At 44.5% G+C, this 20,313-nt stretch overlaps 1 protein-coding gene across 2 annotated transcripts in view; it reads left to right on the top strand.

The window, feature by feature from the left end:
* The window catches only part of ZNF875 (zinc finger protein 875), a 24,050-nt gene extending 6,672 nt beyond the window's left edge, over nt 1-17,378 (top strand). The window contains exons 3-5 of one of the 2 annotated variants that reach the window (XM_017870606.1): nt 6,460-6,586; nt 7,046-7,141; nt 15,044-17,378. In XM_017870606.1, coding sequence (XP_017726095.1) covers nt 6,460-6,586; nt 7,046-7,141; nt 15,044-16,707 — 1,887 coding nt within the window. In that variant the 3' untranslated portion in view covers nt 16,708-17,378. Of the gene's footprint in view, nt 1-6,459; nt 6,587-7,045; nt 7,142-15,040 lie in introns of both variants that reach the window. The other variant, XM_017870605.1, reaches the window with a different exon arrangement.
* The last annotated feature ends 2,935 nt before the right edge of the window (nt 17,379-20,313 follow it).

The following is a 20,313-nucleotide window of genomic DNA, read 5'->3' as shown; positions in this document are numbered from 1 at the left end:
TTTTTTTTGAGACGGAGTCTTGCTCTGCCGCCCAGGCTGGAGTGCAGTGGCCGGCTCTCAGCTCACTGCAAGCTCCGCCTCCCGGGTTCACGCCATTCTCCTGTCTCAGCCTCCCGAGTAGCTGGGACTACAGGCGCCCGCCTCGTCGCCCGGCTAGTTTTTTGTATTTTTTAGTAGAGACGGGGTTTCACCGTATTAGCCAGGATGGTCTCGATCTCCTGACCTCGTGATCCGCCCGTCTCGGCCTCCCAAAGTGCTGGGATTACAGGCTTGAGCCACCGCGCCCGGCAACAAGTACTTTTAACATTTTGGCTTTTGTCATGTTCACTGATGTCCTTTTGGCCAAAGGAAGTCACATGGCCAAGTCCAGACGTCATCATAGGAGGGGATAACATAAGGGAGTAGATACAGGGAGACATGATTTATTGGTCCCAATGATTCATACCCTTACCATGTGCAAGATAAACTCACCCCCCTCCCAAGATCCCCAAAAGTGTCATCTTCAAATTCAAAAGTCCAGTATCTTATGTGTAACAGTCTGGATGTGGCAAAAGCTTCTTCAGTGGATCCTTTTTGAGTCAGATACTTGTATACTAAAAAGGCGAGTCATTTGTTTCCCTCCACCCCAAACGTGTCCTACCTAACATACAGCGGTGAGAGACACTGCAGTAGATGCTCCCATTCAGAAAGGACAGGAATTAGGCATGGAGGAGGCCTCTTAATTTTGAACTGTTACAGATCCTTCGGACTTCCTTGAAAACTCTATGGGTTTCCCAGGTACCAGATTTGGGACTGCTCTATTAAGCAAAAGCTGAAATCACAGTCAAATAGGCCTCTCATCTTTGGCAAGATGTCAGTGCTATGGGACAATGCCCATACGAATCTCAGAAGCCTTTTTGTGTGGCTTGGAGACTCCACTAGGCATCCCCTTAACACTTCAGAGGTCCTAAAGTTTGGGTCTTTTAGGCAAACTTGATTTGATCTTTACTCTGAGTTTATTTTTTTATTTTGAGACATGTGCCAGCTGGAGAGACTGAAGATGTAAAACAATTTTATTTCCAAGCTAGCAAGTCCTGACTTGTCTATATTTCCTCTAAATTATGCTTGCAAGCTGTATAATTACTTCTTCAGCTCTTCTGTTTCTGGACATTATTATATGTTGCTAGAAACATCCAACTGAATTTTTTTTTTTTTTTTTTTGAGACAGAGTTTCCCTCTTGTTGCCCAGGCTGGAGTGCAATGGTGCGATATCGGCTCACTGCAACCTCCGCCTCCCAGGTTCAAGCGATTCTCCTGCCTCAGCCTCCCAAGTAGCTGGGATTCCAGGCATGCACCACTATACTTGGGTAATTTTGTATTTTTAGTAGAGACGGAGTTTCTCCATGTTGGTCAGGCTGGTCTCGAACTCCTGACCTCAGGTGATCCGCCCGCCTTGACCTCCCAAAGTGTTGGGATTACAAATGTAAGCCACCACGCCCAGCCCAACTGAAGCTTTTAACAGGCTTTCTGGAGATCTCTTTAACTAGATCCAAAAATTCATCAGGTATATTTTCTGTTTTCCAAGTTCATGCAGACAGTAGCTTTGCTAATATATAATACGAGTTGCCTTGTTCAAGCTGCCATATCAGTTTCCTCACTCCTTTTCCAGTTCCCACTAGCAGTTTGTTTACTGCTTTTCCAGCCTGTGTTAATAGTTTTCCTGGATGCTTTCCAAGCCTCTGCCCATGTCCTGCTCCCAGAGCTAATACCACATGTTTTAGGTATTTTGTTATGGCAGCACTTCACTTCTGTGTACCAACTTAGTGACCTAAAGAACACAGTGGCTTAGGCCGGATGCAGTGGCTTTTGCCTGTAATCCCAGCACTTTGGAAGGCCGAGGTGGGCAGATCACAAGGTCAGGAGTTCGAGACCAGTCTGACCAACATAGTGAAACCCCATCTCTACTAAAAATACAAAAATTAGCCGGATGTGGTGGCACATGCCTGTAGTCCCAGCTACTTGGGAGGCTGAGGCGGGAGCAGGAGAATCACTTGAACCCGGGAGGCAGAGGCTGCAGTGAGCTGAGACCACACCATTGCACTCCAGCCTGGGTGACAGAGTGAGACTCCGCCTCAAAAAAAAAAAAAAAAAAAAACTTAGCGGCTTAAAATGAAGTCATTTTTTCAAAATCCTGTGGGTCAGCAAGTAGGCCCGGCATGGCTGGGCTGATCCTCTTGGCATCCACATGTGGCTGTAGGCTGCTCAGCTAGAGCTGGATGGTCTCAACCTGTCTGGTGGTTGACAGCCTGGCTGGCTGGGATGCTTCGATTCCTGGTTCTCCTCCATGTGGCCTCTTCAGCAGGCAAGCTCAGGTTATTTATATGGTGGTCTCAAGGTTTCCTGGACAGAGAGAAGGCCAGCCCTGTACTCAAATGCCTCTCAAACATCTGCTTGCATCATGTTTGCTGATGTCCCACTGGATAAAGCAAGTCCCATGGCCAAGCCCAGGGTTAGTTTAGGAGGAGATTGCATGAAGGGTAGAAACAGGGAGACATGATTCACTGGGGGCATCACTGTACCCACCCACTGGTTAGATACAATGCTTTTGGCCACAGGCAACAGTAAACCTAATTTAGGTTGTTCTAAACAATAAGTAACTTAGCCCATATAAAAGGAAGTTCAGAGAGAGGGTGTACTTTGGGATTGGTCCTTCAGCTCCGTAAGCTTGCCAAGGACTGGGGTTCTTTCGTCTCCGCAGTCTACCCTGTTCTCTACAGTGTCAGCCTCATCCAGGCTGGTTCCCCTCAAAGCCATAGGATGTTTCCCAATAGCAACTTTGTTTAATTCTCACAATGGCCCTATAAGGTGAGTACTATTATAATATCGATTTTATAGGAAATTGAGACACAGATACTAAGATATCTAGGTAGGTAAGATAGCTAAGAGAGGGGACTGTAATTTGAACAGTTTGTCTCCAAAGTTTGTGCTTTTAGCCACTGAGTAGTTGTTAAACTTTAGTGTGCATCAGAATTACTTGGAAGCCTTGTTCAAACAGGTTGCTGGGCTCCCCCTGCAGTTTCTGATTCAGTAGCCCTAGGATGGGGACTGAGAATTTTTATTTCTAACAAGTTCCCAGGGGATGCTAGTGCTGCAGGTTCAGGGACCACACATTGAGCCAGTGCACTAAGCCCTGCTGCCTTTTTGGGTAATCTGTGCCCATGTTTCTGAGCATCAGGAAAAGTGCTGACTTCCTGTGACTCCATCTTAGAAATCAGAAGAAGTCTTTTGCTAGAATCCTGCAGTAAGACTTCTTGTGGCCTGTTGGTTACCATTCATTTTTCATATATTTGCTTTTCGGCTGGCAAGTGGATGAATTAACTCCCCCAAGCTTCTAGCTGTGTTTCTACTCAGTGGGAGAGATTTGGAGTGGAACATGAGGGTCAGCCATACAGTGTTTACAATGCCCCCTACAGGCATGGTTCACAGACAAACCATGAGTTGTTCCGGGGCTGGAGGAATAACCGGTTGTGTTAAATGTGTTAAAGTAACATTAGTTGCTCTGTAATGTAGCTCCTTCACTGGAGATTTTCAAGGGGTGTATGTGTGTATGTTCTGAGAAGGGGTTGTAAAAGCAAATCACAACAGCGACTAGGCAGGTACCTGAATAGTCTTTTTCTCTCCAGTGTTTAGTGATAAACAGTTTCAGACGTATGGAAAAAACCAGGAAGCCTTATACATTGAACACTCACTTACCACCTAGATTCAACAGTGAGTACCTCCTTCTCATGAACTTTTCCTGATCCTCAATCCTACATGACCTCTCCCTCTTGAAATTTCTCTGACCCAGTGATTCACAACTATCACTCTACTTTTAGGAGCCTTTAGAAGTACAAAAGCCCCATCCCCTGTTTTTTTATTTTTTTATTATTATTATTTTTTGAGACAGAGCCTAGCTCTGTCGCCCAGGCTGGAGTGCAGTGGTGCCATCTTGGCTCACTGCAAGCTCCGCCTCCCGGGTTCACGCCATTCTCCTGCCTCAGCCTCCCAAGTAGCTGGGACTACAAGCACCCGCCACCACGCCCGGCTAGTTTTTTGTATTTTTAGTAGAGATGGGGTTTCACCGTGTTAGCCAGGATGGTTTCGATCTCATGACCTCCTGATCCGCCCGCCTCGGCTTCCCAAAGTGCTGGGATTACAAGCGTGAGCCACCACGCCCAGGCTTCCTGGTTTTATTGATTTGTGGTGGGACTCAAGAATCCATAATTTAAAACACCACCCAGGTAGCTCTGAAGTATAGCCAGAGAGAGATGAGGTGTGAGAACCAAAGCTGTCACTCATCTGTGCCCTTCTCTTGTGATTGAGTGCATTGGGAGTGGCTGGGTTTGGAGACAGCTATCAGTATAACCTTGTGTGGGTAGAGTCTTAAGGCCATTTCATAGTCCAGCCAGTGTAGAATAATGGAGCTGGTAGGGGACAGGAAATATAGGGAGGATTTCCTGGGAAGGGTACAGTGTGGAATTTGTTTTAGAGACAGAATGTCGTACCCTCAAGGAGTGATGGAGGCATTCTGAGAAGAGGATGCAAAATCAAACCAAAGAGACAAGGCATGTACCTAAATGAATGACACTGGTGAGGCAGTCTCCAATAGTGTGTTGCGGCTGATAGACCCCCAGCATGAGTCACCGTCAGCCAACTGTGGTCCTACAGCAGTGCAATGCCCAGGGGGGTCAGATTTATGGACTTTTAACAGAACCCACAGATTGAGATTTTCATATGAAATCTTCCAACATTTCATTGATATAAACACAAGTTTTAAAGCAGTATATGGGTCAAATTAAACCCCTCTATGGACTACAGATTGTACCCAAAGAGAGTAAGTGTTGGGCAGGGAAGAATCCCAGTGCTAGATTTCCAGACTCATTTGGAAATCTCACCGAACTTCCATGCCAAGGATGGTTATATATTCCCATCCTCCAAAGTACAGCTTTCTAGGTAGCAGAGATTCGTTTGAAACTTTGTTCCTTGTCTAATAATAATAAATCATTTTCGGTTATTTAAAAATATCAGACTGCTAAGTGTTTGCAGATTCTGTTGTAAATACCAGGGCAATCACAGTGATCCAGCCATGCACATGGAACTGATGTCTAGTGGGAAGTCAGAAAATAGAAATGAATATCATGTATTATCTTAGAGTTAAGGGAACACAGTAAAGCAGGCGAGGGGAATGAAACCCATGTGAGGGCGTGGAATTTTACATAGAACAGCCAGGGACTGCACCAGGCATTTTGTCTGAGCCCTTCGCAGTAATCCTAATCCTAACCACAACCCTTTGAGATAAGCACTGTTATTTTTAGTTCGCAGGAGAAACTGACGTGCTGAGCAGCTAATTCAGTGCCTGAGGTTACACTAGTTGGGGACAGAGATGGTTTCCAAATCCAGATAGTGTGGTTTGAGTCCACACTCTTCATCACCACCCACTTTCCCTCCTTAGGCCTGAGCAGGCAAGTGGCAGCATTTGGTAGAGGAAGGAGTGAGTCCTGCTGTAGGAACTATATATATTGGTGAGTTATTTGCTCCCAAACCCCAGAGACGCCACTGCTTCAAGTAGAACAAATACTGAGACCAAGTAGTCTCAGAAAATTTTCAAACTCAGCAAGATGATTCTTTACTATTTAGTTGTGCTTATGTGGTGTCTTCTTCTCCCTGCCTAGTTTTAAAACTCCCTCTAGGTAAGGGCTTTGGTTTTGTTTGCTTTTATCTTCCATAGCAGCTAGCCTGGGATATTGACAGTAAGTAATAGGTGCATAAATGATGCTGGCTGGGCAGAGATAGGAGAACAATGGTCTTTCACCCCTTGGTGCCAAGGTCACAATCCAAAGTGGGGTCTAGAAATCTTTTCTACTTCCCTTAGGGAAGCCTTTCGACCTCTCATTCTTCTTTCTTTTCTTTCCTTTCTTTCCTCTTTCTTTTTCTTTCTCTTTCTTCCTTCCTCCCTTCCTTCCTTCCTTCCTTCCTTCCTTCCTTCCCTCCTTTCCTTTCTTTCCTTTTTTTCCTTTCTTTCCTTCCTTTCTTTTCTTTCTTCCTTTCTTTCCTTTCTTGTCTTTCTGTCTTTCTTTCTTTCTTTTAGATGAAGTTTTGCTCTTGTTGCCCAGGCCAGAGTGCAATGGCACGATCTCAGGTCACCACAACCTCCGCCTCCCAGGTTCAAGTGATTCTCCTGCCTCAGCCTCCCAAGTAACTGGGATTACAGGCACCCGCCACCACGCCTGGCTAATTTTGTATTTTTAGTAGAGACGGGGTTTCTCCATGTTGGTAGGGCTGGTCTCGAACTCTCGACCTCAGGTGATCCGCCCACCTCAGCCTCCCAAAGTGCTGGGGATTACAGGCATGAGCCACGGGGCCTGGCCTTGGCCTCTCATTCTAAACTATGGGAGGGAAAGACAGGCTCCTGGATGAGCAGAGGTGTGTTTTGTGTTAAAGGCATTCGTGGCATTCAGGGATGTGGCTGTGGACTTCACCCAGGAGGAGTGGAGATTGTTGAGCCCTGCTCAGAGGACCCTGCACAGGGAGGTGATGCTGGAGACTTATAACCACCTGGTCTCACTGGGTAAGAACGGCCTCCTTTGGCACTTAAACTCTGCCCTACAGAGTATTTTCCACTCATCGTGAGGAAGGGCTACCTGCAGAGCACCTTTCCCTTAGAGTTGAGCTTAAAAACAGTTTACCTTTTTCCTCTGGGTAAATCTGGATTTAGTAGAATTGCAAGCTGATAGATTGATTTATTCATGTTATGGATGACACTGCATTTCCAGGCCTGTTTCCCAAGGCTTGCGCTCTGTCTTTATTTTGCTCCAGACCCAGGAGATTTTTCATCCATCAAGTGTTCATAATATGCTGTCTTTCTGATTGGAGTCACCTTTCCTTAGTCAACCCTTCTACTTCAGAGAGAGAACTATTCATAGGTCTTTTGTTTGTCTGGGTTTCCTCACCCATTTCAGCTCTGAGTTCTAGAATGCCCTCTTGAGCCCATAACCAACAATGTCCTCATTTTCTTCCCTATGAATAGAAATTCCATCTTCCAAACCAAGACTCATTGCTCAGCTGGAGCGAGGGGAAGAGCCCTGGAGAGAGGAGAGAAAATGTTCGCTGGACCTCTGTCCGGGTGAGTGTGAGTGTGGGGTAGATGGGATAATCTACAGCTTGGCAGATAGGGAAGGAGGAGGCATCTCTCAGATACTGGGAAGAAGCTCTTCTCCAGGCCTCCGAAGCCAAGAGAAAGGTTGCCTGACATGGCCTTCCTTCCGGAACATAATCTTCAGTTGAGGGAGGGACTTCCCTGGTTCCCTTGTCTCTTTCCTACACCAGGAAGCCTCCATTCCTCATTTGTCTTCTCCATAATGCTTAGTCTTTCCTCATTCACAGTCTTCTTTCTCACCCGATCTTAAAAACTGCATCTACCCCATGAATGTTAAGTCTACGACCCTTCTACTTTCTAGCTACTCTTATGCTAAGATTAATTGATTATCTCCACCTCTGCAATTCCCATAATTTATTACACAATACTTAAGCTATGACTAATAATAAAATACATACTCATGGCCAGGCGCGGTGGCTCAAGCCTGTAATCCCAGCACTTTGGGAGGCCGAGACGGGCGGATCACGAGGTCAGGAGATCGAGACCATCCTGGCTAACACGGTGAAACCCTGTCTCTACTAAAAAAATATAAAAAACTAGCAGGCCGAGGTGGTGGGTGCCTGTAGTCCCAGCTACTCGGGAGGCTGAGGCAGGAGAATGGCATAAACCTGGGAGGCGGAGCTTGCAGTGAGCTGAGATCCGGCCACTGCGCTCCAGCCTGGGCGACAAGAGCGAGACTCTGTCTCAAAAAAAAAAAAAATAAAAAAAAAAAAAAACTACTCATGTCGCCAATGGGCCCAGCTATAAGAAATAAAAAATTACTCTAAACAGTTGAAACCCCATTTCCCCTTCCCTGACGGTATCCTATACTCATCCCTCCAATGGAATTGTTTTTCAATATTAGGGATTTGTAATTCTCATGCATGGCCTTATTCTTTCTTTCATATGTATGAATCGCTAAATCATCTATATTGTTGTTTGGCATATTTTAAAACTTTATATCAATGTTGTCATATTATGTATACCTTTCTGTACTGTGTTTTCTTCACTGAAACTGATTTTGTACTATGTTGGTATATGTAGCTCTGCTTCATTCATTTTTATGGCTATATAATATTGTATTATATGCATAATTACAATACAATTCATTTATCCATTCCATTTTTGTTAGACAGTTACATTTTTAACAGTGTATTCTTTTGACCAATTAAAGAATGCTGCTGTGAACCTTCTCATAGATATGTCCTTGGGCACATAAGCACCCGTTTATCTAGGATATGTACCTAGGAATAGGACAGCTGAGTGAAAGAATATGCACCTGGTCAATCTGACAAAGTAATGCCAAACTATTCTCCAAAACTGTTGTATTAGTGTTCTAGGGCTGCCACAACAAAGTGCCACAAACTGGCTTAAACAACAGAAGTTTATTTTCTCACAGTTCTGGAGGCTAGAAGTAGAGGTCAAGGTGTTGGTAGGGTTGGTTACTTTTGAGGACTGTGAGGAAGAATCTGTCCCATGCCTCTCCTCTAGCTTCTGGTGGTTTGCTGGCAATCCTTGCTGTGGAGGAGCAGCGCCCCAGTCTCTGCCTTCATCTTCATATAGCATTCTCCCTGTGTGCTTGTCTCTGTGTCCACATTTTCATTGTTTGTAAGGACATTATTCATATTGGATTAGGGCCCACTCTAATGACCTCATCTTAACTAATTACATCTGCAACAACCCTGTTTCCAAATAAGTTCATCTTTTGAGATATTAGGGATTTGGACTCCAATATGTCATTTTTGGGGAAACAGAATTCAATCTATAGCAATTGCTCACGCTCACATAGCATTTTATTGTATGAGGATTCTAGTTGCCCTGCATCCTCCCTAATACTTTGTGTGGTCAGACTTCAGGTTTTGATCATCTTTTGGGTATGAACTAGCCTCTCATAGCAGTTGTAATTTAATTAGTTTTGAGTTTGAGCATCTTTTTATATGTTCATTCCTTGACTGGCCTTGATGTTTGCTCTTCTGTGAAGCCTTTTCCATTCTTTTTGCCTTTTCTTGTTGATTTGAATTTGAATTTTTAAAAATAAATCATGGAGATGAACTCTTTATCAGATGTTCCAATCTGTGGCCTACCTACTTGCTTTTTTAATTTTTTTATTGAGATGGAGTCTTACTCTGTCACCTACCCAGGAGTGCAGTGGCATGATCTCGGCTCACTGCAACCTCTGCCTCCCAGGTTCAAGCGATTCTCCTGCCTCAGCCTCCTGAATAGCTGGGACTACAGGCGTGTCCCACCACACCTGTCTAATTTTTGTATTTTTAGTAGAGACGGGGTTTCACCATGTTGGTCTGGCTGGTCTTGAACTCCTGACCTCAAGTGATCCACCTGCCTTGGCCTCCCAAAGTGCTGGGATTACAGGCGTGAGTCACTGCGCCTAGCCTCTCACTTTTTAAAATAGCTTTATTGAGGTTATAATTTACATGCCATAAAATTAGTTATTGTATGTATACAGTTCAATAATTTTTTTTTTTTTGAGATGGAGTTTCGCTGTTGTTGCCCAGGCTGGAGTGCAGTGGCACGATCTCATTGTCCTAGAGTCCTAGAGACATTGTCCAAGTCTTAGAGAAAGCAGTCATGCAAGAGAGAAAAATAAAAGGCATCCATATAGGAAAAGAGGGAGTCAAATTATCTCTGTTTGCCAAGAATCTGATACGTAGAAAATCCTATACCTAGAAAATAATCCTATACCTAGAAAACTCTAAAGACCTCAGGTGATCCGCCACCTCAGCCTCCCAAAGTGCTGGGATTACATGTGTGAACCACCGCACCTGTATGTGTACAGTTCAATAATTTTTAGTAAACTTACAGGGTTATATGATTGTCACCTCTATTCAACATTTCTATCACACCAGAAAGTTCTCATGTGCCCATTTGCATTCATCCCTCCTCCCATTAGAGGAAACCATTGATTTGTTTACTGTCTATAGATTTGCTATTTCTAGACATATTATATGAATGGCATTGTGAAATACATAGTCTTTCCTTTTTAGTTTTTTTTAAGATGGAGGCTTGCTGTCGCCAGGCTGGAGTACAGTGGTGCAACCTCCACCTCCCAGGTTTAAGCGATTCCCCTGGCCCAGCCTCCTGAGTAGCTGGGACTATAGGTGCACACCACCACACCTGGCTAGTTTTTTGTATTTTAGTAGAGACAGGGTTTCACCATGTTGGCCAGGATGGTCTTGATCTCCTGACCTTGTACTCCACCCGCCTCAGCCTCCCCAGAGTGCTGGGATTACAGGTGTGAGCCACTGTGCCAGGCTGAAATATATAGTCTTTTATACTTGGATTCTTTTGTTTAGCATAATGTTTTTTATGTTTATTCAAGTTGCAGCATGTATCAGTAATGCATTTTTTATTGCTATACAGTATTCCTTTGTATGGATATACCACATTTTGTTTTTCTGTTTACCCATTGATGGACATGTGGATTGTGTCCACTTTTTGACTATTGTGAATAGTGTTGCTATGAACACTCATATACCAGTCTTAGTGTGGACATATGTTTTCATTTCTCTTGGGTAGATAATTAGGAGTATAATTGCTGGGTTGTATAGTATGTTTATGTTTAACCTTTTTAAAAATTGGGGCTGGGTGCAGTGGCTCATGCCTGTAATCCCAGCACTTTGGGAGGCCGAGGTAGGTAGATCACCTGAGGTCAGGGGTTCGAGACCAGCCTGACCAACATGGTGAAACCCCATCTCTACTAAAAATACAAAAATTACCTGGGCATGTTGGCAGGTGCCTGTAATCCTAGCTACTTGGGAGGCTGAGGCAGGAGAATCGCTTGAACCTGGGAGGCGAAGGTTGCAATGAGCTAAGATCGTGCCGCTGCATTCCAGCCTGGGTGACAGAGACTCCATCTCAAAAAAAAAACTGGGGCCGGGCGCGGTGGCTCAAGCCTGTAATCCCAGCACTTTGGGAGGCCGAGACGGACGGATCATGAGGTCAGGAGATCGAGACCATCCTGGCTAACAAGGTGAAACCCCGTCTCTACTAAAAATACAAAAAACTAGCCGGGCGAGGTGGCGGCGCCTGTAGTCCCAGCTACTCGGGAGGCTGAGGCTGGAGAATGGCGTAAACCCGGGAGGCGGAGCTTGCTTGCAGTGAGCTGAGATCTGGCCACTGCACTCCAGCCCGGGCGACAGAGCAAGACTCCATCTCAAAAAAAAAAAAAAAAAAAAAATTGGAAAAATGTTTTCCAAAGTGCCTGTACCATTTTACATTTCTATTACCAATATATTAGGGTTTTAGTTTCTCCACATCCTTGTCAGCACTTGGTATTGTCACTGATTTTGATTATAGACATGCTAGCAGTGTGTCGTGGTATTTCATGTGCATTTAATGCATTTCCCGAATAGCTGATGATGATGATCTTTTCATTGTTTTTTTTTTGTTTTTTTTTTTAGGCCTAATTTTTGTATTTTGTGTTTTTAGTAGATACAGGATTTCACCATGCTGGCCAGGCTGGTCGAGAACTCCTGACCTCAGGTGATCCATCCATCTTGACGTCCCAAAGTGCTGGGATTACAGGCATGAGCCACTACGCCTGGCCCTTTTCATTGTTTATTAACCATTTGCATATCTTTTTTAGTAAAATGCCTATTCAATTCTTTTCTTCATTTTAAAATTATATTGTGTTCTTATTGAATTGTAAGAATTTTTAGTATATTCAAGACACAAGTCCTATATCAATATAGGATTTTCAGATATTTCTCCCTGTCTGTGGCTTATCTTTTCATTTTCTCAATGGTGTCATTTCAGGTACAAAAGTTTTAAATGCTGATGAAGTTTAACTTACCACTTTTGAAAATGGTTTGTGCTTTTGGTATTGTAACTAAGAACTTTATTCTTAACTCAAGGTTATGAAGATTTTCTTCATTGGTTTCTTCTAGAAGTTTTATAGTTTTAGCTCTTACATTTAGGGCTACAATCTATTTCAGTTAATTTTTGTGTATCAAATTAGGTGAAAGTCAAAATTCATTTTCTTGCATATGAATATTCAGTTGTCCTCACAATCTCATATAAAGAGTATCCTTTCCTCCATTGAATTACCTTGGCACCTTTATCAAAAATCAGCTGACTGTGAATCTAAGTGTTCATTTCTAGTCTCCCGATTTTGTTCCATGATCTCCATCTTCCTCCTATGACAGTAGCACACTATCTTCATTACTATAGCTTTATATTAAGTCTTGAAGTTAGAAGTGTACACTCCCCAACTTTATTTTCTTTTCAAAATTGTTTTGTCTATTTTATGTCCTTTGAATTTCAATGTAAGTTTTAGGATCAGATTGTCAATTTCCAAAAGGGAAAAAAACCAAAAGCCTGCTGTGGTTCTGATACTATGATTATGTTGAATCTGCAGATAAATTTTGGGGAGAATCACCATCTTAATAATAGTGAGCCTTCCAGTTTATGACTGTCTCCCTATTTATTTGGAGCTTTAATTTCATTCAACAATGTTAATTTTCTTTTTAAAAATCTGTCTTCTTTTCCTCCTTTCCTTTCCTTTTCTCTTTCTCTTTCTCTTCTCTTTCTTTCATCCCACTATGTTGCCCAAGCCGGCCTCAAGCTTCTGGCCTCAAGAATCCTCCTGCCTCAGCCTCCTGAAGTGTTGGGATTACAGGCATGAGCCACTGTACCCAGCCTTAATATTTTTTTTTTTTTTTTTTTGACACGGAGTCTTGCTCTGTCGCCCGGGCTGGAGTGCAGTGGCCGGATCTCTGCTCACTGCAAGCTCCGCCTCCCAGGTTCACGCCATTCTCCTGCCTCAGCCTCCGGAGTAGCTGGGACTACAGGCGCCCGCCACCTCGCCCAGCTAGTTTTTTGCATTTTAGTAGAGACGGGGTTTCACCGTGTTAGCCAGGATGGTCTCGATCTCCTGACCTCGTGATCCGCCCGTCTCGGCCTCCCAAAGTGCTGGGATTACAGGCTTGAGCCACCGCGCCCAGCCTACCCAGCCTTAATTTTCAGTTTACAAACTTTGTGCTACTTTATCACATTTATTCCTTAGCATTTTATTATTTTTATGCTATTGTGAATAGTATTGTTTTGTCAGTTTCATTTTTAGAATAGTCTTTGCTAGTATATAGAAATATAATTTTTTTATATATTTATCTTATATGACCTAAGTACAATTATGACTTCTAATTGCTTTTTTGAAATTTTATACATTCAGGCCGGGCGCGGTGGCTCAAGCCTGTAATCCCAGCACTTTGGGAGGCCGAGACGGGCGGATCACGAGGTCAGGAGATCGAGACCATCCTGGCTAACATGGTGAAACCCCGTCTCTACTAAAAATACAAAAAACTAGCCGGGCGAGGTGGCGGGCGCCTGTAGTCCCAGCTACTCCGGAGGCTGAGGCAGGAGAATGGCGTAAACCCGGGAGGCGGAGCTTGCAGTGACATGAAATCCAGCCACTTCACTCTAGCCTGGGCGACAGAGCAAGACTCCGTCTCAAAAAAAAAAAAAGAAATTTTATACATTCAAAATTATATAATCTGTGAACAAAATATTTTTTTTTACTTCTTCCTTTCCAATTAAGATGGCTTTCATTTTGTTTTCTCCTCCTCATTTTGTTTGTCTCCTCCTTTTTTTTTTTTTTTTTTTTTTAGACAGAGTCTTGCTGTGTCGCCAGGCTGGAGTGCAGTGGTGCAATTTTGGCTCACTGCAATGTCCGCCTCCCGGGTTCAAGCTATTCTTCTGCCTCAGCCTCCCAAGTAGCTGGGACTATATAGGTGCATGCCACCATGGCCAGCTAATTTTTGTATTTTTAGTAGAGACAGGGTTTCACCATGTTGGTCAGGATGGTCTTGATCTCTTGACCTCATGATCCGCCTGCCTCAGCCTCCCAAAGTGCTGGGACTACAGGCATCATATTTTAAGTTTTTGAGAACACATGCAATATTTGTCACTTCTTCTTTCTTCTTCTCCTCCTTTTCCTTCTCCTCCTTCTTCTTCCTTCCTTCCTCTCTTTTCTCTGTCTCCCTCTTTTGAATTCAACCCCTTAAAAAGGTAAAAACCATTTTTAGCTGGCAGGCCATACAGAAACAGGTTTCAGGTTGGATTTGCCCTGTCAGGTGAGTTTACCAACTCCTGCAATAGAAAATGTAGCCGGGCGCGGTGGCTCAAGCCTGTAATCCCAGCACTTTGGGAGGCTGAGACGGGCGGATCACGAGGTCAGGAGATTGAGACCATCCTGGCTAACACGGTGAAACCCCATCTCTACTAAAACAAAAATACAAAAAACTAGCCGGGCGAGGTGGCGGGCGCCTATAGTCCCAGCTCCTTGGGAGGCTGAGGCAGCAGAATGGCGTGAACCCGGGAGACGGAACTTGCCGTGAGCCGAGATCGCGCCACTGCACTCCAGCCTGGGCGACAGAGTGAGACTCTATCTAAGAAAAAAAGAAAGAAAGAAAAAAGAAAATATAATGCATAGGGCTGGGCACAGTAGCTTATGCTTGTAATCCCAGCACTTTGGGAGGCTCAGGCTGACCTGAGGCAGGAGCTCAAGACCAGCCTGGCAAACATGGGGAAACTCTGTCTCTACTAAAAATACAAAAATTAGCTGGGCGGGGTCTCGGGCACCTGTAATCCCAGCTACTCAGGAGGCTAAGGCTGAAGAATCGCTTGAACTCAGGAGGCGGAGCTTGCAGTAAGCTGAGATCACACTACTGCACTCTGGCTTGGGTGAAAGAATGACTGTTTAAAAAAAAAAAAAAAGTGTAATGCATGATGTGAAACGAAAAATAGATGCTGGGAAGGATGTTTACCTGGGGGATAGCTTGTGATGTAAATATATTATGAATGACCAATGGGCAAGGCAAAATTGCCTACACAGCCCTACCTATGACCCCTCTGAAAATGTTCTTTCTTCAGCAGAATCAAAGCCAGAAATTCGACTTTGTCCCTCCTGCCCTCTGATATTCTCCAGTCAGCAAGCTCTCAGCCAACATGTGTGGCTGAGTCATCTCTCTCAGCTGTTTTCAAGTTTATGGACAGGAAGTCCTCTCCAGCTGGGTAAACACTATCCGGAAGATCAGAAGCAACAGCAGGATCCATTCTGCTTGAGTGGCAAAACAGAATGGATTCAAGAGGGAGAAGATTCCAGACTCCTGTTTGGGAGAGTAAGCAAAAGTGGCACTTCAAAGGCACTCTCCAGCCCACCTGAAGAACAGCCAGCGCGGTCCGAAGAAGACAACACAGTGGTGGATATAGGACCCAGCCCTGAAAGGAAGGCAGACCTTGAGGAAATAGACAAAGTATTGCATGGTTTAGAAATCTCAGGATTTGGAGAAATCAAATATGAAGAGTTTGGGCCAGGCTTTATCAAGGAGTCAAACCTCCTTAGCCTCCAGAAGACACAAACTGGGGAGACAGCTTACATGTACACTGAGTGGGGAGACAGCTTTGGCAGTATGTCAATCCTCATCAAAAACCCAAGGACGCACTCTGGGGGAAAGCCTTATGTGTGCAGGGAGTGTGGACGAGGCTTTACCTGGAAGTCAAACCTGATCACACATCAGAGGACACACTCAGGGGAGAAACCTTATGTGTGCAAGGATTGTGGACGAGGCTTTACTTGGAAGTCGAACCTCTTTACACATCAGCGGACACACTCAGGGCTCAAGCCTTATGTGTGCAAGGAATGTGGGCAGAGCTTTAGCCTGAAGTCAAACCTCATCACCCACCAGAGGGCGCACACTGGGGAAAAGCCTTATGTTTGCAGAGAATGTGGGCGTAGCTTTCGCCAGCATTCACACCTGGTCAGACACAAGAGGACACATTCAGGAGAGAAGCCTTACATTTGCAGGGAGTGTGAGCAAGGCTTTAGCCAGAAGTCACACCTCATCAGACACTTAAGGACACACACAGGAGAGAAGCCTTATGTATGCATAGAATGTGGGCGTCACTTTAGCTGGAAATCAAACCTCAAAACACACCAGAGGACACACTCAGGGGTTAAACCTTATGCCTGCCTGGAGTGTGGGCAGTGCTTTAGCCTGAAGTCAAACCTTAACAAACACCAGAGGTCACACACAGGAGAGAAGCCATTTGTATGTAAGGAGTGTGGGCGAGGCTTTACCCGGAAATCAACCCTCATCACACACCAGAGGACACACTCAGGGGAGAAGCCATTTGTATGCAGGGAGTGTGGACGAGGATTTAATGATAAGTCCACCCTCGTCTCACACCAGAGGACACATTCAGGGGAAAAGCCTTTTATGTGCAGAGAGTGTGGCAGAAGGTTTCGGCAGAAGCCTAACCTATTTAGGCACAAGAGGGCACACTCAGGTGCCTTTGTGTGTAGGGAGTGTGGGCAAGGCTTTTGTGCTAAGTTAACTCTCATTAAACACCAGAGGGCACACTCAGGGGGGAAGCCTCATGTGTGCAGGGAGTGTGGACAAGGCTTTAACCGGCAGTCACACCTCATTAGACACCAGAGGACACATTCAGGAGAGAAGCCTTATATTTGCAGAAAGTGTGGGCGGGGCTTTAGTCGGAAGTCCAACCTTATCAGACATCAGAGGACACACTCAGGATAAAAACTTTATGTGTACAGGGAATGTGGTACAGCCTTACCCAGGAGTCATACTTCATCAGACACCAGAGGATGCACACAGCACTGTGGCTTTGTCAATCATTACTAGATACCAAAGTGGAGACATTGTATGTGTGATTGTGCATGAGACTGTACTGGTAAGACTTGTATCTCCATCTACCTGAAGGAGAATTGCTGGCTCATTTTCAGGAGCCCTGCCCTTCCTCACTGGGGATGGTGGGTTGTGAAAGCCTGGTCAGGTAATGATAGTGGCTGGAGGCAGTTCAAATGCCCAGGCAGGTAGGGGTGGGTACCTGGTGAAACACAACCTTAAAGCTGAAGACAGTCCTGGCTAAATCCTCATACTAAATTGAGAACCTGTCTTCCCATTTGGTGTGCTTTCATCTGATTAATCCCAACCCTTCACCTATTTTGCATATACCTGTCCTTTCCTAATTGGTTTTTACACTGCTGTGCCAACCTTTGAGTGGTGCCTTTGCATACTTACAAACCAATCGACATGTACTCCCCTATTCTGAGCCCATAAAAGACCCAGACTCAGCCACAGCGGGAGAGAAATCACCCTGCTGTGGGAGTTGGGGACCACTCCCTGCATCCCTCTCCACTGAGAGCTGTTCTTTCACTCAATAAAATTCTTTTCTACCCATCCTCACCCTTCAATTGTCAGTGTATCCTCATTCTTCTTGGTCTCGGGACAAGTGCTCAGAACTGCTGAACGTGGGTATAAGCTATAATAATACAGGCAGCCAAGAGGGTGGGGCACCTCCAGTGGCAGGCCCAGGGCTAAGTGAGGTCAAGGCGGGGGGTTGTCCCCGGCTGTGGAGGTCCTTGGCTGAACGTGGGTATAAGCTATAATAATACAGGCAGCCAAGAGAGTGGGGCACCTCCAGTGGCAGGCCCAGGGCTAAGTGAGGTCAAGGTGGGGGGTTGTCGCCCTCTGTGGAGGTCCTTGGTTGGCAATGTGGCTAAGAAAAATCCTGTGTCAGTAACTTTGATGGAGAGAGTAAGTTTAAATAGGTTGAAATGAGGAAATGAATACTATTCCAGTATCATTTTGCAGGTACACTTGAACATTCCTTCCACTGTATACTGGATGTTACAGAAGCTGTTGCCGGTATGAAGGAGGACCAGAGAGACCACAGGGTGAGACAAGACGATTTATTGAGTGCACTCAGACCCAGAGGATTAACATCCAAAAATTGGGCCCAGAACAAAGACAACATTTGACTTTTATACACACTTCTAAAAGCGTGTGGGCTAACTTGAAACAAGCTTACAGTGGTGCAAAATGTAGTGGTGCAAAAGCCAGGATACAGAGGCAGAACAAAGGCAGTTAATCAAATTGTGACAAGTACATAACTCAGGATCACATATGACCCTTGCTTATGCAGCCCAGATGGCTGTTACCTTGGTTTGTTCAAAAGAGCCTTGCATGGGCTTATCTCATAACCTTTGCTGTGGCGCCCAGATGGCTGCAGCCCAGGCCTGCTCAGGCATATCTTTTATTTTTTTTTTATTTTTTTTTATTTTTTTTTTTTTTTGAGACAGTCTCGCTCTGTCGCCCAGGCTGGAGTGCAGTGGCTGGATCTCAGCTCACTGCAAGCTCCGCCTCCCGGGTTTACGCCATTCTCCTGCCTCAGCCTCCCAAGTAGCTGGGACTACAGGCACCCGCCAACTCGCCCGGCTAGCTTTTGTATTTTTTAGTAGAGACGGGGTTTCACCGTGTTAGCCAGGATGGTCTCGAACTCCTGACCTCGTGATCCGCCCGTCTCGGCCTCCCAAAGTGCTGGGATTACAGGCTTGAGCCACCGCACCCGACCAGGCATATCTTAAAACTTTCACTGTGCTGCTTAGATAAAACAGAATACTTGAAGTTACTAGTTACAGAAAACAGGAATCTATAACCTCATAAACTTTCAGAGCAAGGTACAATCACACGGAGGGAGGTGGGATTCTAAGGGGAACTTTTCTTATCCTTATGTTGATGGAGTGCTGGGAGAGTCTCCATAGCACATTCCTTCGAGCCTTTGCTGCTTAGATAATGTTATCGAGACTTTGCCTGGGTCCAGGCTTTGCCTGCTGCCGCCTTTAGGGTGAGTCAGCCTAATACAGAAAGCTTGTTTTTCTCTTTTTAAATTTTATTTTCTTCTTTCTCTCATTTCTGCCTCAAAACCACAACACTAGAGCTTGTCTTTTGATGTCCGTCTGTCCTAACTGGGAACAAGAGACTTGGAAGACACCATGGCTGATTTACTCCGTGTTCCCCAGACCATGATCCCACAGAGTCAGCCTCAGGGGAGAGTTTGGGGATTGCTTAATTCATGGAGACAGGCATAGTCCATGGGTAGAAGATCGTTTTATTATATAATATCTAGGTGACTGCAAGTATCCTAGCTCTAGGTTTTAGGAAGAGGTCCATTTTTAAAAATACCTTACCTTTGCTTAAGCCTTCTGGGGTTTTCTCTGGTTTCTGGGTTGAATCCACATTGAAGATATTTTTATTGGCTGATGTATTTAGACTAGAAGTGTATTGTGTGTTTTCTTTATAAAAACACAATATGCAGAAATAGAAAATGAAATTACTTTCTATTCTTTGAATTACCAAACAACATCCTACAGGTAATTCTTGAGTTTAAATATTTCCAACCATTGTAAAATGTACCATTCTTCTGGTTGGGAACATACATGTTTTTTAATGGCAGTGTTCAACAAATTAACTTAAAATACTAGGTTAGGTCCCAGTTTTGTTTTGTTTTGTTTTCATGGAACTAGACTGAATGATTCTGAATTTTATTCAGATAATTAAATTTCCAAGAATCAGTAGGAAAATATAGAAACTATATAGTAACATGTCTTGGTTCACATATAAGTTTTTAGAATAGCTCTTTAGAACCATATTTAAAAACATAAAAAACAAACCCATCCATATATGAGCATTTTGAAAGTGACAAAGCAGGATCTCAAGTCGATGTGAAAATGGCAATCACGAGATTCAGTGTTTGTGTTGGTGGCTATCAATTTAGGGAAAAAATAAATGTGTATCCCAAAGTCACAGTATCCAAAGGAATTAGAGTTAGGGCATCACTGTCCAAAATGATATGAGATGTTAGGGTCTTAATTTTTGTTCAACATCTGAGTGAGCAGAGTGAGAAGATCTGGTAAAAAATTATGAAGTGTTATCCTAGGTGGAGTACGTGGCATGACCTGTTTTTCCCAGCCCTCCCCCATGGCAATTCATGGGCTGGCTTTCATACTTCTCAACAGAAAAATACTTTGAGGCCGGGTGCCATGCCTCACGCCTGTAATCCCAGCACTTTGGGAGGCCGAGGCGGGTGGATCACAAGGTCAGGAGTTCGAGACCAGCCTGGCCAATATGGTGAAACCCCATCTCTACTAAAAATACAAAAATTAGCCAGGTGTGGTGGTGGGCACCTGTAGTCCCAGCTACTCAGGAGGCTGAGGCAGGAGAATCACTTGAACCTGGGAGGCGGGGGTTGCAGTGAGCTGATATCGCACCACTGCACTCCAGCCTGGGTAACAGAGCGATACTCCATCTCAAAAAAAAAAAAAAAAAAAAAAAAAAAAAAAA

Source organism: Rhinopithecus bieti, unplaced genomic scaffold, assembly GCF_001698545.2.
Source record: "Rhinopithecus bieti isolate Rb0 unplaced genomic scaffold, ASM169854v2 scaffold_5002, whole genome shotgun sequence".
NCBI lineage: Eukaryota > Metazoa > Chordata > Mammalia > Primates > Cercopithecidae > Rhinopithecus > Rhinopithecus bieti.
Note: the sequence above shows the minus strand (reverse complement) of the source record. Positions and strands in the feature narration are given on the sequence as shown.